At 42.3% G+C, this 22148-nt stretch overlaps 1 protein-coding gene across 1 annotated transcript in view; it reads right to left on the bottom strand.

The window, feature by feature from the left end:
* The window catches only part of LOC311127129 (arrestin domain-containing protein 1-like), a 45592-nt gene extending 26799 nt beyond the window's left edge, over positions 1-18793 (bottom strand). The window contains exon 1 of the mRNA XM_084158893.1: positions 18673-18793. Within this exon, the coding sequence (XP_084015019.1) occupies positions 18673-18790 (118 nt within the window). The 5' untranslated portion in view covers positions 18791-18793. The remainder of the gene's footprint in view (positions 1-18672) is intronic.
* Positions 18794-22148: the final 3355 nt, after the last annotated feature.

Below are 22148 nucleotides of genomic sequence, written 5' to 3'. Positions count from 1 at the left end.
CCAACCTTTATCCTCTTCCCACAGGAATGCCTATCTTTAGCGCACACTTTCACAGAAACTGTTATGCAATTTTGCAATACTATTTATAATATGTCTGTGTTATTTCTAACTTAAGATATTATAGCTCCTGTGAATGGATATGGCTGTTTAAACATTTGCTTAATGTTATAGGCCTAGTTCATCTTTTGTTAAATGCCTAGGAGGGCAATCCAAATATCTTTAATGGGGGGGGGGGGGGGGGAAACTCCCTGGTAACAGATAGAGGGTTGCCTTTACTGTGCAACCAATCAAGATATGAAGAAATTCAGTTAGAGAACATGACCCCTAGTGACATCACTGCATGGCAACAATGAGTCAGCGTGTGAGCCAGGCAGGAGGAACTGGCAGGGAGGCGGATAGACAGACTTTGGGCTGATAACAATATTTCCTTGTTTACGTGCACCATGAGTAGGGTTTCAACTGGTGGGGCTGAAAACAGAGGAGCTACAGCGGGTTTGTTTAAGGTCTGGCCTTTAAGAGAACAATACAGACAGAGGTATCTCTTTATCCTCCAGCCAAAACAAGGAGCAGGCAGACAGCCGGACACATTGGCTCAGACAAGGGGAGGATTGTGTCTGTCCAGAGGCTGGGGTTTCATCACAACTGGGCCAGGAGTATTAATGAGCAGATTAAGAAGGTCTGCTGAATCGGTTGGGAAACCAGGAGGAACATTCCATGGATGGTCTCAGAGGAACCTGATGTCAACAGTAGCATTACACACCAGCACACAAGTGAATAGACGCATGCACATAAGTTGCTTTAAGATAAAGCACCCTTAGATAAAAAGGGTGGAACCTTTCACAGAGCCAAATCGATGCTGACTCCCCCTAGCTACAGAGGTGTTTACTACACTCATAGTGTTGTTTGCTGTGCTCATAACAGTGTAACATACTACAGGAAAGCTTCTGAAGCCTTGATACTCCCTTGTGAGATTACTGTAATGTTTGTATGCACAGCATATGACACATTTAAAGGTACACCAATGAAAACCTTGGTAGTCTCCAGTTTTAAATTAGGCCTATTAGCAGTGCAGAGATCACCCATACTTACTGTAGGCATTCTCAACTCATCTCATCCAGACACTCCAGTAATCCAATGCCACGCTCACTATTCTCATTAAATCTTAAAGCGCTGCAAACAAGTAGAGAGTCTCTCGCTTTCCCCGAATCTCTCTCCCTCCTACTCCCTCTCCCTTTCACTGTCTCTCAGTAACACTCAAAGAGCACACAGACAGTTGATCTAATGATCTAGTAGTTCAAATGCCTGTAAGTGAGTCCTGCACTGACAGGACTGCAGGAGCTGTCGGTTCAGCTAAGGTCGCACAAGACGTGGGGTAGTTTCTTTTAAAAGACATGTCCAATAGTTAGGATTTGCATGTAAAGTGCAATTCCTCCTGGATAAGCCTGGGTGAGAGTAACCAAGAGCATCTTTATTCAGCGTAAAAGGTACTACCAGATGGTTGATAGTGCCTTAAGGTATTTTACATACACCATTTCCTATTAGTATAGTAGGGTGACGAATCATTGTGTTTGCATTCAAAGCGTGTGTATGTGCGTGAATGCATGTGTGTTTTGTGTGCATAAGAGGCTTAGCCTGGGGGAGGTTACATAATGCTACAGGGTTATCGTTTTCTCTCTGTGTGCTCCTGCAGTAGCACCATACCCAGACCCAAAACATCCCCCCTTCGCCAATTAGGCTCAGGCGCAGTCAGGCCTCATGACCTTAGGAGGGCCGCGTGCCGTCTGATCACAGTTTACCCTGCCTCTGTCAAGCTGCAGCAATGAACAGCATACCACCAGACCAGCTAGAGTTTGGTTATCCCCAAAGAGCGCTTGATGATATCAGTGGAAATCAGCAGAGACCAGCAGCGTCTGATTAAGAAGAGAGATATCTGTTCTGCTCCTTCTGTGATGGCCAGTCAGGAGTCAGAGTGAGGAGTGAAGCGAGAGGGAGAGCACTTACTGACCACTATAATCTTAATAGAGGGCTGTTTATGCTTATTTATTATAAGAAGCTGCTTTGTCTGTATTCTCCTTTGTCCAGTCAGTCTCACATTCACCAGTGCAGGACAGACAGATACAGTACATTACTGTAAGAGTTTGGCCTGAAGTTCCCCTCAACACATTTCCCTACCATACATCCTCTGTCTGAACCACAGTCTAGCCCACAGCTCATCTCACCGAGTCACCACCACTGCCAGCACATACCATGTCCCAGACACCCTTGGCCTCCTTTTTAGACCTTGTAGAGAGGTCTTGTATATTTCCTCCAACCATCCTGCAGTTCAAACAATTTTTATTTTATTTTATTTAACCTTTATTTAAGCAGGGAGTAATGCTGAGACCACAGTCTCTTTTGCAGATGAGCCCTGCATGAACACATCAATAAACAACAATTACACTATACTGTACATATCTACAGTATCAGTCAAACGTTTGGACACACCTACTCATTCAGGGTTTTTACTATTTTATACATTGTAGAATAATAGTGAAGACATTAAAACTATGAAATAACACATATGGAATTATGTAGTAACCAAAAAAGTGTTAAACAAATCAAAATATATTTGAGATTTGAGATTATTCAAAGTAGCCACCCTTTGCCTTGATGACAGCTTTGCACACACTGGTAACTGATACGTCTGAAGGTTAACAAAGAGGTAAGGTATGGCGGATGCTTATGCAAGAGGGCTTTATAGACAAAAAGAGTGCAATGCATCGATCTACGAGACTTCAAGAGGGCTGGCCTACTTTCTGATACAAAATGCAATGAATCATAAATCACCAGATATATTTTTATGTGATTTGGAAAATAACATATACTTGGTTCTAACTGTATGAAGTACCAAGTTCGACATGTGCAGTTTTGTCACACAACACAATGTCACAGATGTCTTAAGTTTTGAGGGCGCGTGCAATTGGCATGCTGACTGCAGGAATGTCCACCAGAGCTGTTGCCAGAGAACTGAATGTGCATTTCTCTACCATAAGCTGCCTCCAACGTTGTTTTAGAGAATTTGGCAGTACATCCAACTGGCCTCACAACCGCAGACCACGTGTAACCATGCCAGCCCAGGACCTCCATATCTGTCTTCTTTACCATCGGGATAATCTGAGACCAGCCACTCGGACAGTTGATGAAACTAAGGAGTATTTCTGTCTGTAATAAAGCCCTTTTGTGAGGAAAAACTAATTATGATTGGTTGGGCCTGGCTCCCCAGTGGGTGGGCCTGGCTGCCAAGTGGGTGAGCCTATGCCCTCCAAAGCCCACCCATGGCTGCACCCCTGCCCAGTCATGTGAAATCCATAGATTAGGGCCTAATTAATTTATTTCAATTGACTGATTTCCTTACATGAACTGTAACTCAGTAAAATCTTTGAAATTGTTACATGTTGCATTTATATTTTTGTTCAGTATAAGTAAAGCCTTGCTCACCAGAATAATGTAATAAAGCGATAGAATGATCAATGCATCATCAACAATCTAGTTGACACAGGTAAAGTTTTCTCTTTCATTTCTGCTTTTCTGACGGAGCAAGGACGTTTAAGGACCAGGGCGATTTCAAAATGACATCAGGAAATTAAAAGCTGTGACAAAGATCAAACATGTTTCTGATAGTATTTCAGTTTGTCTTGGATGCATATTTTATGTGGTTGAAAATTAAATACTGTCAGCTTTTATGTTGCTGAAAGAAATTGCATGTTTAGGCTACACAACATGTCCCTAAACTCGCATTTGCATTCTCTCAAGATGCTGAAAGAAATAAATCGTATTTCTCCACTCCTGTTTCCAAGACAAACTTAACACTTGGTCTATAATTTTGCGAGGAACACCTAATTCTGCAAGAGTTAATATTATAATAGGCTACAGTCCGTGTCCAGACTTCAGTTACTATTCCAACTATTAGGCTACTCCACTCTAAAATAATTCCGGCATTCATACAGTGCCATTTGATAACTGCAAAGAGACATCACTTACAAAACACCCAAAAGTGTTATGAATGACATTCGGTATTGTTTGGGCCTACACAAGTCTTGTAACCTGAATTGATATGTACACTGCTGTCCTCGTGGGTCTCCGTCCCGGCCACTCATCTCTGCCTTGGCAAAATGTCAGTGTTATCGTTGAACCACAACGCATCGTGGAGCATAATCCACAAGTTTTCAAGTCTATTCGCACATTTTTCATGTGACTTACATGTGGTAATAATAAAAAGTGTAATAGCCTACAGTTGTCTTGGAAAATATGTTTTAATTATTGTGATAGGCTCATGTTTTACCGGCACTGCGTACTGTATACCCCACCGGACCATTCCGGCTTACTTTCACCCCTGCATATGGGGGCTATTTGTCAGAATTAGGTCAATATAAATGCATTTGCAATATGGGGACATCTGCTTTGATTGTATACATACAGATAAGCCACAGAAGGATGAGTATATGCCCCAGTATTCCTAATGTAAAATCAGCCACCAAAAGGCACAGTTTATAAAAAAATGTATTTTGACTGATTGCCATTATCTGCTTTTCTCTTTGATGATAAAGGGATACTTTGCGGTTTTGGCAATGAGGCCCTTTATCTACAGTTGAAGTCGGAAGTTTACATACACTTAGGTTGGAGTCATTAAAACTTGTTTTTCAACCACTCCACACATTTCTTGTTAACAAACTATAGTTTTGGCAAGTTGGTTAGGACATCTACTTTGTGCATGACACAAGTCATTTTTCCAACAACTGTTTACAGACAGATTATTTCACTTATAATTCACTGTATCACAATTCCAGTGGGTCAGAAGTTTACCTACACTAAGTTGACTGTGCCTTTAAACAGCTTGGAAAATTCCAGAAAATGATGTCATGGCTTTAGAAGCTTCTGATAGGCTAATTGACATAATTTGAGTCAATTGGAGGTGTACCTGTGGATGTATTTCAAGGTCTACCTTCAAACTCAGTGCCTCTTTACTTGACATCATGGGGAACTCAAAATAAATCAGCCAAGACCTCAGAAACAAAATTGTAGACCTCCAGAAGTCTGGTTCATCCTTGGGAGCAATTTCCAAACGCCTGAAGGTACCACGTTCATCTGTACAAACAATAGTACGCAAGTATAAACACCATGGGACCACGCAGCCGTCATACTGCTCAGGAAGGCGACGCATTCTGTCTCCTAGAGATGAACGTACTTTGATGCGAAAAGTGCAAATCAATCCCAGAACAACAGAAACCCGAAACGTTTGACCCAAGTGAAACAATTTAAAGGCAATGCTACCAAATACTAATTGAGTGCATGTAAACTTCTGACCCACTGGGAATGTGATGAAATAAATAAATAATTCTCTCTACTATAATTCTGACATTTCACATTCTTAAAATAAAATGGTGATCCTAACTGACCTAAGACAGGGCATTTTTACTAGGATTAAATGTCAGGAATTGTGAAAAACTGAGTTTAAATGCATTTGGCTAAGGTGTATGTAAACTTCCGACTTCAACTGTCCTTCCCCAGAGTCAGATAAACTTGTGGATACCATTTTTATGTCCCTGTGTCCAGTATGAATGAAGTTAGAGAATCAGATTTTTCACTTAAGATGTATGCCAAAAAAAAAACATTGATTTCAAAGTTTAACAAACCATACAACTCTATGCACAAGGACTACTTCTGTCACGTCTACTCCCGCTCCGGTGCTCAACGTCACCGGTCTATTAACTACTGGTCCTGGCAACCCATCATTACGCACACCTGCACCCCATTATTAGACACACTTGGACTTCATCACTACCCTGATTACTCCCCCTTTATTTAGCCCTCAGTTGTCATGAGGTGTTATTGGTTTTCTCTCACGTTCAGTACGCGTCCCATGTTTGTTATTTTGTATCTGTTCCATATTAAACTCACCTTCTGCACCTGCTTTCTGACTACCGGTGTATATGTTACAACTTCTAACAATTTACACTGAACATTTTACAAAAACACATTTACTGGAAGAACTGTGCAGATGCAAAGTTCGGTAACAGAATTTAGGTAAATTCTCCCTCAGCTTTGTGTCCACGTTTTCCAAAAAGCCTGTTACATATCTGCTCTGAATTAAGATGCAACAATGTCTGCAGAAATAATGGGGTGTCAGCTATGACATGACACATTGACTTTGAAAAAATCTGCTTTGATTATTGAACTACAGTAAGTGAAATGGATTTACAACCAGTAATAGAATTGTGTTAATGGAATTTCATCATGGGTCCCTAATCTGTACTATACAGAAATACATAATTATGGATATGAATGCCATTCTCTTCATGGTGTTGTATGCTAAATAGGTACACAAAGTACAAATATGCAATATTCTCCTTTGGATATTTGGGTATTGTTCTACACACTAGCGATTTTAATGAGCTCTGCCCCCAAACAAGACGGACCAAATCTGAACCAATCAAAGTACAGTAGAGTTCAGTACAGTATATTATAGTGTACTCAACTCTAGTGTGCTCTACTGTGTACTGTACTGTACACTACTATACAGTACTACTGAACTCTACTTTTCTGTACTGCACTCTACTGCGCTGTCCAAATTTGTGAACCCAACTGTGGTTTGTGACTATGATTTCCCATTGTAGCCAATTCAATTCCATTCATAATTCATAAACAAAATTGATATCAATAAAAACACTAACTAATGTATAGGTCTACCTTTACTTCTTACTTCTGTGAACTTTCATTATTCTCCCTCATGAGGGAGAGAAATTAAATGTATGTGGGTTTTGATATTATATATGATATTATAAAGATATGTGGGTTTTTGGTAACGGAATTTCAAGGCACAAGGCAATGTTTCTTAAACTTACAGAAGGCAGAAAAATGTTTCAAAAACTAAATATAAGTGTTAATATTAGTTGGCAGGAGTCTTTACTTCAACATTATTGTGTTTTGATGTATTTCTAATATATTTTAAGACTTTTTTTGGTAGATGTTTTCTAAGACCCCTTTTCCATCTGTTAGACCAGAAATCAGAGCTTTTGCTTCTTCCATATTTTTTGGATTTTTAGCATAGATTTCTCAAAAATATAAACACTTAGCTATCATTCGACACCCAATTTGAACTTCACATGTTTGTGCTCATGGGTCCTTTTACATGGAAATGACCACATGCAAAAAATTGGATTCAATCAAATCCTAATTATAGTACACATTATTGAGTTGGAGGATCTGCTGAATTTGTGTGGAAGGATTAGATTGTAATTTGTGAAAATCTGTGAAATCTATGCACATCAATGTGTTTCTATGTTAAGGGCTGTTTTCAAAGACTCATCGAAGTCATTTGTTTATCTACTTCAGAACATTTCTTAGCATCCTGAGCAGTTCAAACACGGGTGAAATGAATGTTGTTACTTACCCATGTGCACAAATAGGAAATAACCAGGTCAGTTTGGGTGATTTTGTGATAAATCCTTAAATACTGTTTCCACTTGATCTGACATACAGCAAACTAGGTCAAATAGAGACATCTGTGACCTGATAAATGTATTTCCAACATGATTCCATTACCAAACAACTGAATACGAGTAGCATAAACTGTTGTGTGAGATGATGTAAACTAGAGGGACATGGAAAAACTCCAGAGGCCAGAGGAGCCTTTGTTTTGAGAGGAGAGGGGGAGGGTTAAAGTGAGAAAGGGCACCTGGGAACGAACCTAGACTATTACAGGTGGAGAGGCAAGGAAGGAGGGTAGAAACCCCCTCTCTCCAGTGGCCACTGATCTTAAGCGTTAGTGGCATGGTAACCAACACATTCCCTTCACACACACACACACACAGCTGCTGGCTTGCTGACCTGTCTCAGGTGATAGAGGTTGTACACTCAGTGGACTTGTGTGTTGGGTAGTCAGCTCAGACCCATCAAACCTTCCATTCTGTGTCCAGCAGTAGAAAGTGGTACTGTGGAATGTGTGACATTCCATAGGCGCTTCCAGCCTCCCACCACCCACAACACAACCTTTCTAGTCTCCAGCCCACACCTTCTGTCTACAAGGGCCTCTGTCTCCAAGGCTGGGTTCACTTGAACCCTGACCTTTCAAGATAATAATTCCAATGCTTGATCAATGTTTGCATCCTTGTCATCATGAGGGTTAAAGGAAATCAGTTCGAGGAAATCAGTTAGTTTCGTGAGCTTATACAGTACTAATAAACAATAAAACAGGCTATCGCCTGTGACATTGTGTCAACAGATAACAGCACACCCTAACTGGAAACTCTAGCTGGTGGGTAGATAATGACAATAAAAATGTAATCTGTATCTCAAAGCAGGATACCAATGTTCCTGTCGCAGTGTATCAGTGGTAGGTGGCTCATCCATCCCCACCCAGGAAGAGTCTGATCTTTAGACTAGCTACCTGTCTGCACTGATCTGTAACAATTTAACAAGTTAAACCCAGTCAAATGATGGGCATCAGCTTATTGCTTACACTTGTCAAGTCTGTCAGATCATTGCAGAAGAGAGACACAGGGAAAGGAAATCAACTAAAAACCAATGTCTCCAGTGCAGCCAAGTAGACTAGCCATGCAAATATAACTTTAGGGAACGAAGTTAACTTAGAGCGGAAGAGACGAAGGGAAGATGAGAAAAGAGAGGAACGTGGCAGGTGAGGAAGGGGTGGGCTTCCACCGAGGGCTTCTGATAGAGTAGGGGTTTATGAGGCAGTTGGGGTACGCAGGTCAGAAAAGGTCCAATCATATGTCTAAGCCAAAGGGGGAGGTAGTGGGAGGTTCGCTACAACACCTTGCTTGTTTCAAATCAAATCAAATCAAATTATATTTGCCACATGCGCCGACTACAACAGGTGTAGACATTATGCTTACTTACAGCCCTTAACCAACAATGCATTTATTTTTAATTATAAAGTAAAATAAAACAACAACAACAAAAAAGTGTTGAGAAAAAAAGAGTAGAAGTAAAATAAAATAACAGTAGGGAGGCTATATACAGGGGGGTAGCGGTGCAGAGTGAATGTGTGGGGGCACCGGGTAGTTGAGGTAGTTGATGTAATATGTACATGTGGGTAAAGTTAAAGTGACTATGCATAAATAATTAACAGAGTAGCAGCAGCGTAAAAAGATGGGGTGGGGGTGGGGGGGCAGTGCAAATAGTCTGGGTAGCCATGATTAGCTGTTCAGGAGTCTTATGGCTTGGGGGTAGAAGCTGTTGAGAAGCCTTTTGGACCTAGACTTGGCGCTCCGTTACCGCTTGCCGTGCGGTAGCAGAGAGAACAGTCTATGACTAGGGTGGCTGGAGTCTTTGACAATTTTGAGGGCCTTCCTCTGACACCGCCTGGTATAGAGGTCCTGGATGGCAGGAAGCTTGGCCCCAGTGATGTACTGGGCTGTACGCACTACCCTCTGTAGTGCCTTGCGGTCGGAGGCCGAGCAGTTGCCATACCAGGCGGTGATGCAACCAGTTAGGATGCTCTCGATGGTGCAGCTGTAGAACCTTTTGAGGATCTGAGGACCCATGCCAAATCTTTTCAGTCTCCTGTCTTCATGACTGTCTTGGTGTGTTTGGACCATGATAGTTTGTTGGTGATGTGGACACCAAGGAACTTGAAGCTCTCAACCTGTTCCACTACAGCCCCATCGATGAGAATGGGGGCGTGCTCAGTCCCCTTTTTTTCCCTGTAGTCCACAATCATCTCCTTTGTCTTGGTCACGTTGAGGGAGAGGTTGTTATCCTGGCACCACACAGCCAGGTCTCTGACCTCCTCCCTATAGGCTGTCTCATCGTTGTCGGTGATCAGGCCTACCACTGTTGTGTCGTCGGCAAACTTAATGATGGTGTTGGAGTCGTGCCTGCCCATGCAGTCATGGTTGAACAGGGAGTACAGGAGGGGACTGAGCACGCACCCCTGAGGGGCCCCCGTGTTGAGGATCAGCGTGGCAGATGTGTTGTTACCTACCCTTACCACCTGGGGGCGGCCCGTCAGGAAGTGCAGGATCCAGTTGCAGAGGGAGGTGTTTAGTCCCAGGATCCTTAGCTTAGTGATGAGCTTTGAGGGCACTATGATGTTGAACGCTGAGCTGTAGTCAATGAATAGCATTCTCACGTAGGTGTTCCTCTTGTCCAGGTGGGAAAGGGCAGTGTGGCGTGCAATAGAGATTGCATCATCTGTGGATCTATTCGGGCGGTATGCAAATTGGAGTGGGTCTAGGGTTTCTGGGATAATGGTGTTGATGTGAGCCATGACTTTCAAAGCACTTAATGGCTACAGCTGTCAGTGCTATGGGTCGGTAGTCATTTAGGCAGGTTATCTTAGTGTCCTTGGGCACGGGGACTATGGTGGTCTGCTTGAAACATGTTGGTATTACAGACTCAGTCAGGGACATGTTGAAAATGTCGGTGAAGACACTTGCCAGTTGGTCAGCACATGCTCGGAATACACGTCCTGGTAATCCGTCTGGCCCTGCGGCCTTGTGAATGTTGACCTGCTTAAAAGTCTTACTCACATCGGCTACGGAGAGCGTGATCATATAGTAATCCGGAACAGCTGGTGCTCTCATGAATGCTTCAGTGTTGCTTGCCTCGAAGCGAGCATAGAAGTGGTTTAGCTTGTCTGGTAGGCTTGTGTCACTGGGCAGCTCGCGACTGTGCTTCACTTTGTAGTCTGTAATAGTTTTCAAGCCCTGCCACATCCAACAAGCGTCAGAGCCGGTGTAGTACGATTCAATCTTAGTCCTGTATTGACTCTTTACCTGTTTGATGGTTCGTCGGAGGGCATAGCGGGATTTCTTATAAGCGTCCGGGTTAGAGTCCCGCTCCTTGAAAGCGGCAGCTCTACCCTTTAGCTCAGTGCGGATGTTGCCTGTAATCCATGGCTTCTGGTTGGGGTATGTACGTACGGTCACTGTGGGGACGACGTCATCGATGCACTTATTGATGAACCCAGTGACTGATGTGGTATACTCCTCAAAGCTATCTGAAGAATTCCGGAACATGTTCCAGTCTGTGCTAGCAAAACAGTCCTGTAGTTTAGCATCTGCGTCATCCGACCACTTTTTTATTAACCGAGTCACTGGTGCTTCCTGCTTTAGTTTTTGCTTATAAGCAGGAATCAGGAGGATATAGTTATGGTCAGATTTGCCAAATGGAGGGCGAGGGAGAGCTTTGTATGCGTCTCTGTGTGTGGAGTAAAGGTGGTCTAGAGTTTGTTTTCCTCTGGTTGCACATTTAACATGCTGGTAGAAATGAGGTAGAACGGATTTAAGTTTCCCTGCATTAATGTCCCCGGCCACTAGGAGCGCTGCCTCTGGATGAGCATTTTCCTGTTTAGTTATGGCCTCATACAGCTCATTGAGTGCAATCTTAATGCCAGCATTGGTTTGTGGTGGTAAATAGACAGCTATGGAAAATATAGATGAAAACTCAGCCAGGCGCAACAAAGTTTCATCACGTTGTAAAGACTCCATGTTACTGCGGAAACTGACTCAACTGCATGAATGCCCGGCTGTTTCGTTTTTTTATGGTTATGGAGGTTATTTTATTTTCATGACGGTCTTCATCCATAATCTTAAATTACATGATTATACGTAATTGTGCAAGCCCTATCTATGATTATATCATGATTTAGTTAAACTACTCAGTCTAGACAGACCAGGGAGAAACTGAGACCCAGGCCCTGTGGGGAAGTCTTCTTTGTGACTCACTACAATTTACAGCCAGGAATGCAGGGACAGGTGCCAGAGTGTTTGCTGAAGTGGGATTGAGACAGGAGTCATCAAGGTTAATGCTGGTTAGTGGTTACCCAGCCAACCACTCCTCACCAGGGAATGAACCATAAAAGTTTAAACTCATTACATGACCTCACCATCCCAATGACACACGTTTGAAAGCCTTGTGGGTCTTGCAGGGAAAACTAAACCAAGCCAGTCAGTCATTACATTTCAGCAGACACTCTTATCCAGAGCGACTTACAGTAGTGAGTTCATACATTTTCATACTGGTCCCCCGTGGGAATCGAACCCACAACCCTGGCATTGCAGGTGCCATGCTCTACCAACTGAGCCACATTACATGGAAAGGTAAAGAGTGTCTATAGTGAGAGCAGTGGTTCCTGTTACGGTTCATGAGTGTTGGGTTACAGTAAATGTTTGTCTATTTCTGTTTGCTACAAGCTCAACCAAGATCCATTATCAGCCAGCTACAAACAAACAGGCTGAATAGGTCCAGGTCTGATTTCCCCACCTAGAGATGAACGTACATTGGTGCGAAAAGTGCAAATCAATCCCAGAACAACAGCAAAGGACCTTGTGGAGATGCTGGAGGAAACAGGTACAAAATTATCTATATCCACAGTAAAACAAGTCCGATATCGACATAACCTGAAAGGCCGCTTAGCAAGGAAGAAGCCACTGCTCCAAAACCGCCATAAAAAAGCCAGACTACGGTTTGCAACTGCACATGGGGACAAATATCGTACTTTTTGGAGAAATGTCCTCTGGTCTGATGAAACAAAAATAGAACTGTTTGGCCATAATGACCATCGTTATGTTTGGAGGGAAAAGGGGGTGCTTGCAAGCAGAAGAACACCATCCCAACCGTGAAGCACGGGGGTGGCAGCATCATGCTGTGGGGGTGCTTTGCTGCAGGAGGGACTGGTGCACTTCACAAAATAGATGGTATCATGAGGAAGGAAAATTATCTCAAGACATCAGTCAGGAAGTTAAAGCTTGGACGCAAATGGGTCTTCCAAATGGACAATGACCCCAAGCATACTTCCAAAGTTGTGGCAAAATGGCTTAAGGACAACAAAGTCAAGGTATTAGAGTGGCCAACACAAAGCCCTGACCTCAATTCTATCGAAAATGTGTGGGCAGAACTGAAAAAGCGTGTGTGAGCAAGTAGGCCTACAAACCTGACTCAGTTACACCAGCTCTGTCAGGAGGAATGGGCCAAAATTCACCCAACTTATTGTGGGAAGCTTGTGGAAGGCTACCCGAAACGTTTGACCCAAGTTAAACAATTTAAAGGCAATGCTACCAAATACTAATTGAGTGCATGTAAACTTCTGACCCAATGGGAATGTGATGAAATAAATAAAATATGAAATAAGTCATTCTCTCTACTATTATTCAGACATTTCACATTCTTAAAATAAAGTGGTGATCCTAACTGACCTAAGACAGGACATTTTTACTAGGATTAAATGTCAGGAATTGAGTTTAAATGTATTTGGCTAAGGTGTATGTAAACTTCCAACTTCAACTGTATCTGTGTTTTAAGTATTACTCTCGCTAGTGCCCCACTACTAACATCACATTGAAAGTGCAGAAATCAGGCCTCATCAGATGGATCAGCTGCAAGAGCCAATTATATATTCTGACAACAACCTGTTTTCTGTTGATACCAGCAGCATCAATACAGTGGTGTTACCTTACTGTATCAGATGTCTATATTCAGACTGGGGCCCACTATGCTGCTCACCCAGGGGAAGCTCCAGGAGAGACAGACAGTCAGTCAACACAGAACAGCACAGTGAATATAATAGACACCCTGACTCTCACAGCCACCACGTCAGATCTATAAAGGGAAGGTCACACTCTTATTATTGACTCTGCGGGTTTCCCTGCCACTGAATGAATGCTAAGTTTAATACACACAAAAAATGTAAAGCCTTGGTGTACCCGCGCTAGCCTGTATGTGTACCTGTGCTGAATTAATTGCAAAGAATCAGACCTAACATTTTTGGGATATGGCTAGAAATGCACAACAAAATAATAACAAATCGTAATAACAGGTGCATTATTTGTGTGTGTTTATTTCTGTTTTGTCTTCCTCTGCTAGCTAATCAATGGAAATACAGACTAAGGGTCTACTCTTCATCAATTATACAGTGGGCCAGTGAATCTCCCTCATCATCCAAGGTCCAGCTCTACATACTAACCATAGCAGACACACCAGGGGCTGCAGACGCCACTGTACTTACTATTCTATTTATTGCAGTACAATACTGGGTAACTGTATACACCTCACTCAGACCACAATGTAAATACAAGGCAGCTATGGAGCAAATCCATATAGCTCATATGATGAAGAAATGCATGTAATAATGGTACACATATAGCATACACTGTAGTGCCAGATACACACACATACACATATTTACCCACAGAAAAGACACACCCCTTTGACGTCAATCAGATCGATCTCCTTTACTAAAATATCCTCACAGCAGTTCTGTTGCCTATAGTGACGATGACATAATGAAATACAAGAACCTGGTGTTAATGCAGTGTCTGATGTTCCTCAACAGGATTCAGGGCTTGCTAGGGCTGGCTAGCGAAATAGACTTGGCTACACATCAGCAGAATAATTTAAAAAAGCTCTTGAGGACCCACTGTCTCCTAGGGCCTCACAGACTTCATGCAGACTGACTAAATGAGAGGAGACCAGGCTGATTGTGTAGAAACTAGGCAGCTCACGGACAATGGTGAGGCAAGAAGAAAGATAATAATTTCACCCAATTTTCCCTCCTCTCGCTCTGAGGCATCAAGCTTCTATAGGCAACATCCATTGTGGAAAAAAACTCAGAGGGAGAGATAAGATAAGAGTGCTGACATTTGTCACAAAGGACAGTGGAGGTATTATCATTGCTTTAGAGTGGGGCAGCAGCAACCATATCAAGAGAAGATGGGATACATTTGTCATACATTTTAACACTGGCATTCCTAATGTGAATCTCAATGTTAAGGTTGGACACAGGAAAACATCATGCATTTTCTGCTCTCACTAATCTAAATGGATTTTGGTTGGATTCCCCAAAAAAAGGTTTATGTGTCTGGTGTTTTGAGAGGGATAGTGAGGGGATTGGAATATGACTCTTCTGAATGTACAGCCTCTGATAGGAACACAGAGTACTCCTGGACCCTATTCATCAGGTCGTAATGTTTCACCAATCACTGTCTAGAAAAACATGGCTGGCATTACTACTGGAAGCAAATCAAGACAATTTCTCAGGTCACAGCCAGGGCATTTAAAACATTCTGTCATTGATCAGATTTAGAGCCAAGGCATTTAATGGATGATGATGCCATAAATCAAATAGGGCAGCCATTGCATTTAAAAGGATGATTTCATTGATCACATAGCCAGGCATTTACAGTTGAAGTCGGAAGTTTACATACACCTTAGCCAAATACATTTAAACTCAGTTTTTCACAATTCCTGACATTTAATCCTAGTAAATATTCCCTGTCTTAGGTCAGTTAGGATCACCTCTTTATTTTAAGAATGTGAAATGTCAGAATAATAGTAGAGAGAATGACTTATTTCAGCTTCTATTTCTTTCATCATATTCCAAGTGGGTCAAAAGTTTACATACACTCAATTAGTATTTGGTAGCGTTGCTTTTAAATTGTTTAACTTGGGTCAACGTTTCGGGTAGCCTTCCACAAGCTTCCCACAATAAGTTGGGTGAATTTTGGCCCATTCCTCCTGACAGAGCTGGTGTAACTGAGTCAGGTTTGAAGGCCTCCTTGCTCGCACACGCTTTTTCAGTTCTGCCCACAAATTTCCGATAGGATTGAGGTCAGGGCTTTGTGATGGCCACTCCAATACCTTGACTTTGTTGTCCTTAAGCCATTTTGCCACAACTTTGGAAGTACGCTTGGGGTCATTGTTCATTTGGAAGACCCATTTGCGACCAAGCTTTAACTTCCTGACTGATGTCTTGAGATGTTGCTTCAATATATCCACATAATTTTCCTTCCTCATGATGCCATCTATTTTGTGAAGTGCACCAGTCCCTCCTGCAGCAAAGCACCCCCACAGCATGATGCTGCCACCCCCGTGCTTCACGGTTGGGATGGTGTTCTTCGGCTTGCAAGTTACCCCCTTTTACCTCCAAACATAACGATGGTCATTATGGCCAAACAGTTATATTTTTGTTTCATCAGACCAGTGGACATTTCTCCAAAAAGTATGATCTTTGTCGCCATGTGCAGTTGCAAACCGTAGTCTGGCTTTTTTATGGCGGTTTTGGAGCAGTGGCTTCTTCCTTGCTGAGCGACCTTTCAGGTTATGTCGATATAGGACTCGTTTTACTGTGGATATAGATACTTTTGTACCTGTTTCCTCCAGCATCTTCACAGGGTCCTTTGCTGTTGTTCTGGGATTGATTTGCACTTTTCGCACCAAAGTACGTTCATCTCTAGGAGACCGAACATGTCTCCTTCCTGAGCGGTATGACAGCTGCATGGTCCCATGGTGTTTATACTTGCGTACTATTGTTTGTACAGATGAACGTGGTACCTACAGGCGTTTGGAAATTGCTCCCAAGGATGAACCAGACTTCTGGAGGTCTACTTTATTTTTGGCTGATTTCTTTTGATTTTCCCATGATGTCAATCAAAGAGGCACTGAGTTTGAAGGTAGGCCTTGAAATACATCCACAGGTACACCTCCAATTGACTCAAATTATGTCAATTAGCCTATCAGAAGCTTCTAAAGCCATGACATAATTTTCTGGAATTTTCCAAGCTGTTTAAAGGCACAGTCAACTTAGTGTATGTAAACTTCTGACCCACTGGAATTGTGATACAGTGAATTATAAGTGGAATAATCTGTCTGTAAACAATTGTTGGAAAAATTGTCAAGCACAAAGTAGATGTCCTAACCGACTTGCCAAAACTATAGTTTGTTAACAAGGAATTCATGGAGTGGTTGAAAAACGAGTTTTAATGACTCCAACCTAAGTGTATGTAAACTTGCGACTTCAACTGTACATTAAAGTATGATGTCTTGGCTGAGAAAGAGCCTGAAATGGGGCCAGAATATCTTACCCTAAAGTGTCTTCATTCAGCAAGGAAGTACCATATATCACACTGAGGTGATACCATGGTCTGGTCACGTGTTTCACAGTAGAAGTCTAATGTGAGTGCTTTGTGTGTATTCATAGACGATCTACTTAAAACTGCCGAAGCAACGAGGTATCTTCACCTTGTTGATATGTAGGTCATTAGGCCAGCACAACTGCTGGGTGCCATGAGGGTGTTAGGGTGCTAGGCTGATGACAACACCTCCCTACTAACACTACCCCCCAAGTGTCTGTGTCCTGAGAGCTCGCCCTTACTAGTCCCATCAGTCACCATAGGGATGTGTGCTCACCGGGCCGGAGCCTGGTGAGTGCCTGCCTGGTGTCAAGTGCGCAGTCAGGTCCAATATGACCTCAAAGTGTAACATATCAGAGAAAATCTTGTACAACTCTTGTAACATCATCTGTCACAGGTCTGCAAACATAGGATGGTGCTTAATCCACTAATACATACATAGACATGTCAAGGTGTGTCAGACTCAGACGGTCAAGGACAATAAGAAATGTTGGCTTGAATTCACCATGTCACACAACATGATTCAGACAGGAAAACTGTATTATTCAAACTTAATAACAATAGCTACCGGAATAACACATGTAGAATAATGTGATTTCAAATTTGGATCAGATCCATGTGCAAGTATTCACCAAGAAAGCAAACATACATTGAAGAGGAACTTGGGAAGTCAGATGATGGAGGCTTGCAAAATACTTTGCATTAGTCAGACTACATTAATGGGGATTCTGGGAAGGGTTTGCATTTCAAGTAACCACACTTGCCAACGTGGAGGGCCAAAGTCTCAATTCCTAATATATGCTTGATATCTCACTAGCCTCATCTGCCAGTGAGATGAGACTTTCATCTCACAAATCTGAAAACTCTATACTGTATACAGAATTTGGTTGCAACAAGGAACTGTTTAATAATGTTGTGTAATGGTCATATATCATGTGAAAGAGGGGAAGGTGAATTACCTTTGGGAATAAGGGTAATTCCTTCAGGTTCTCCATTTACATAGACCTTATGTGAAAGTTGTCTCTGGCTATAGACTGATTGCATTCCCCTATTATCTGACATTAATCCAGTCTAAAATCACTTCTACACACACAATATAAACAATGGATTCTTTGTGTACCTCCATGGAAATCTTACAAGCTGCCCTCCACTTTACCTAACCTACCTTCTCTAGAACTGTTCATCCAGTGTTAGTCCACATCTACCATATCTAAAACAGCATATCTATGCAAAACCTAAAATATTCGGTCTTTTTTAGTAACAATTGACCAGATTAAAATTAGAAAATCACTACACAACCACACCTGTTGACTTTCTATGCTTGTGGTTTTGCTCCACGACATTCCATTATAACTAGCAACAGATATGAAACAATGAACACTAAGCTACAGATCATACTAAACTAGAAATAAACAGGATGCGGTAACGTTACAGGATGTAGCCTACTGTCTGATTTGATCTCTTACCAAAACTGCAGTAAACATCTGAAATCAGCGGCTGTCACAGTCAAGAACAGGCATGCCCACTTTTCCAGAACCAATGCGCAATATGTATCCAACATAAATGTAGGCTACTTCAATACTATTTTGCATGACAAAAGACAAATAGAACGGACAATAGAAAACTTGAAGGACGTTATCTTTTGTTTAGGTCATGTAAATAGAGGAAAAGTTCCTCCCCTCTCGTTCAGTTCGTCCACCGAAATCGAACCCTGATGCGCTTCATTGAGCCAGTGCTACACAAAACAAAAAAAATGTGATCTTACCCTTATATTGCATTGAGGTACCAGTTGTAATTTTCACAGTTCCACTTATGGATTCGCCAGGGCTGTAGACCACTTTGTTGTTGGTGAAAGTAATATCGAATTCCTTAAGCTTGCCCATGACTCCGCAACCCTCCGCGTCTCACAACAAAAAGCGGGTTAGTTGTGCGAGAGGTAACGGTCTACCGCCGAATGGAAGCTGAGAAGACAGAGCTCTCTAGTCCCACCTGCAGCACGCTCTCCACCCAGTTTCCAAGAGCAGTGACGTCATTACGACAATATTTGATCCATTATTAAACAATTCTATGCGGATACATTGAATTTATTCAAGGTTGGTACTCTTCCATAACTGACCACATAATGTAAATATTTGTGTTTAGGTCATCTTGCCGTGTTCACAGTACATATTCCAGTGTATATATTATAGTAACACTATAACTACAGTAGTAGCCAGGTTTACATTGAACTTTTTTGCATTATTCTATATTGCTACATTTACATTTACGTCATTTAGCAGACGCTCTTATCCAGAGCGACTTACAGTTTAGTGAGTCCCCCTGTGGGAATCAAACCCACAACCCTGGCGTTGCAAACACCATGCTCTACCAACTGAGCTACATCCCTGCCGGCCATTCCCTCCCCTACCCTGGACGACGCTGGGCCAATTGTGCGCCGCCCCATGGGTCTCCCAGTCACGGCCGGCTACAAAAGAGCCTGGATTCGAACCAGGATCTCTAGTGGCACAGCTAGCACTGCAATGCAGTGCCTTAGACCACTGCTACAACATGCTCTTTCTCAGACATCCAGTCATTGATTGAGTTGAGCTCCCAGACCACATCCACTCAGTAGTAGCCTAAGGATATGTCAAACACTGGATGGTGGGATACCCCTCTCTCCATCCATCCATCCATCCATCCATCCATCCATCCATCCATCCATCCATCCATCCATCCATCCATCCATCCATCCATCCATCCATCCATCCCCACACCCACATCACTAGAAAGGAGACACAGCAGGGAAATCCCCATCTCCTGTAGCTACATGCTGCTGACATCTGCAATTTGTCCTATTCAGCCCAGATTCCATTAAGCTTCTGAGCAGAGGAATGTGATGTTTATAGCTCTCAGCTCTTAGAGAAAATAATGAAAGTGTACTGGAGAGAGTGAGCTCCCAAGCTAAAGTGGGAATGGGACTTTGTTCCCAGATGAGGAGCTGGTTGTGCCACATTAAGCTAAGGTACATCATCTATCCTTTACTGATTTAATAGTGCACGTACTGCAATAGATCATATATTAAAGTGCAAGCTGGTGAAAGATGCATGTATTGTATTGACACACACACATGCATGTACACGCTCATGCACACACACACACACACTCGCTCATGCGTGCATGCATATGTGTGTGAGAGAGAGAGCAGAGTACATCACATGTAATGAGACATATGCTTCCATGACAACAGACAGACACGGTCGTTGCTAAGTTACTGCCAGTATCCATGGAAATGGCTCTGAACTTGTCTGAATAAGTGTTCAGTTTTGAAGCAGCATGTTGTACTGTATACTGTATATCCTCCAGGTTGCTGAGTCAGATAGGTTCAGATGCCTGTAGAAGCAGCTGAAATAATCCTCTTCTTTGACAGTCAATCCACCTCTATTACTGAATTGATGAGCCATTTGCAAAATGTGCGCCATTTTCAACTACATAGGATAAATCAATCCATGTAAACGTGATGCCAGCAGCAGTCCATAGTCACATGATACGGCAACTGAAGGTGTACTGTAGATGGAAGTACTAACATCAGCATATAGAGGCATTCAGCTATCAGGACTTGAAATCAGTAGCCCACGTCACATTACACTGAACGTCCTCATCCAGACACCTACTAGGTCCAAATCAGGTTAACCCATTTATAATGTAACCACTGGTCCAAATGTTGGCAACACATTTGCTGAATGGGAGGAGGGCATCCAATGCGACAAGGATGTTGTGAAGGAATCCCTACCCAAAAGAGAAGTACAGCATTTAATTGGTATGTCATTGTCATAATTAGCAATGCACAGGGGGATGGGATTATACACAGACAAAGGCTTAGCTCTATGTAGACATACGAAGGCTTAAACACTGACAAAGGTTATTTACACTATTTGGAATGTGCCTAAATGTTCAACTAACTATCAACACATTTCTTACTTACTATCCAGAACCCTAACCCTAACCTCAGCTCAATACCTAAACCTAATCCTAGCATCTATAGCATATCAGCCATCACGCCCTATCTGATGACCTGTTTGATTTCTGATCATTGACACAGGTTTAAAAAGACAGCAGTAGCTCACACAAGATGAATTAATCCAATTTGTCTTGATGCTGGCCTTAATTGTGCTATATAGTGTGGACCAGAAAAAATCAGAAGTGTTTTGATTGCTTACTAATGCGGTTCTTTGTGTGTATTATGTTTCACTACAGATCACGTCATTCAGAAATTTGGGGTGGACTTCGGACAAGTGAAGGCAGTGATCCGGACATAGCTGAACAATGAGGGCAGGGTGTAAAGATAAGATAAGATCATTACTTTATTATCCCCGTGGGGAAATTTTGGTTGCGGCTCTGTGCATACATAACACATAATCAGAGATACAATAGACAAAGGACATATACAGACAGTAAATACAAGTAGAAAAAGAGTAATTCATGAGCGATCAATGGTTCATCTGTACAGTATACACAACAGAACACTCTATCAACCACAATGTTAGCTGTAGGCCTCTATCAACCACAATGTTCAGGAGCCTTACTGCTGCTGGGACAAAGGATCATTTGGCCCTATTTCTTTTGTGCCCTGGTACCCTGTAACGTCGCCCAGTGGGGAGTAGCTCAAACTCCTGGTAAAGAGGATGTCTGGGGTCCATCAGTGGGCTTTTGTTAAGGCTCTTATATCATAAATGACCTCCAGACCTGTCTGCTTGACCCCTAGCACCTTACTATCAGAGCTACCAATTTTTCTTAACATATTTCTCTGAGAGACACTAGCATTTCCGTACCAGCAAATTATGTTAATATGTTAAGATACTTTCAATGAATGACTTGTAAAACAGTGACAATAGAACACAATCAACATTAAAATAGCTACGTTTCCTTTGCTGTCCTTTCTTTTAAATCTGCTTAGTACACATTTCCCATTGTATCTTGTGGTCAAGTAGGTATTTATACTGCTCCACTACATCTATGTCTTGTCCCTTAACAACAGTCGGTGGGGAAGGTGTTACATTTTTCCTAAAATCGATGTGCATCACTTTGGTCTTTGTTGTATTGAGCACTAAGTGAGAGTCGTCACACCACGTGAAAAATACCTCCAAGACTGGCCCGTGCTCCTCCTCGTCACCCTGGAATAGACTGACAAGTGCTGTGTCGTCTGCAAACTTTATCAGGTGTCTACCAGTGTAGGTGCTTTTAAAGTCATTAGTGTACAAGATG

The sequence above is a fragment of the Coregonus lavaretus genome (assembly GCF_964263955.1).
Source record: "Coregonus lavaretus genome assembly, chromosome: 4".
Lineage (NCBI taxonomy): Eukaryota > Metazoa > Chordata > Actinopteri > Salmoniformes > Salmonidae > Coregonus > Coregonus lavaretus.
This window is presented reverse-complemented; position numbering and strand designations above follow the sequence as displayed.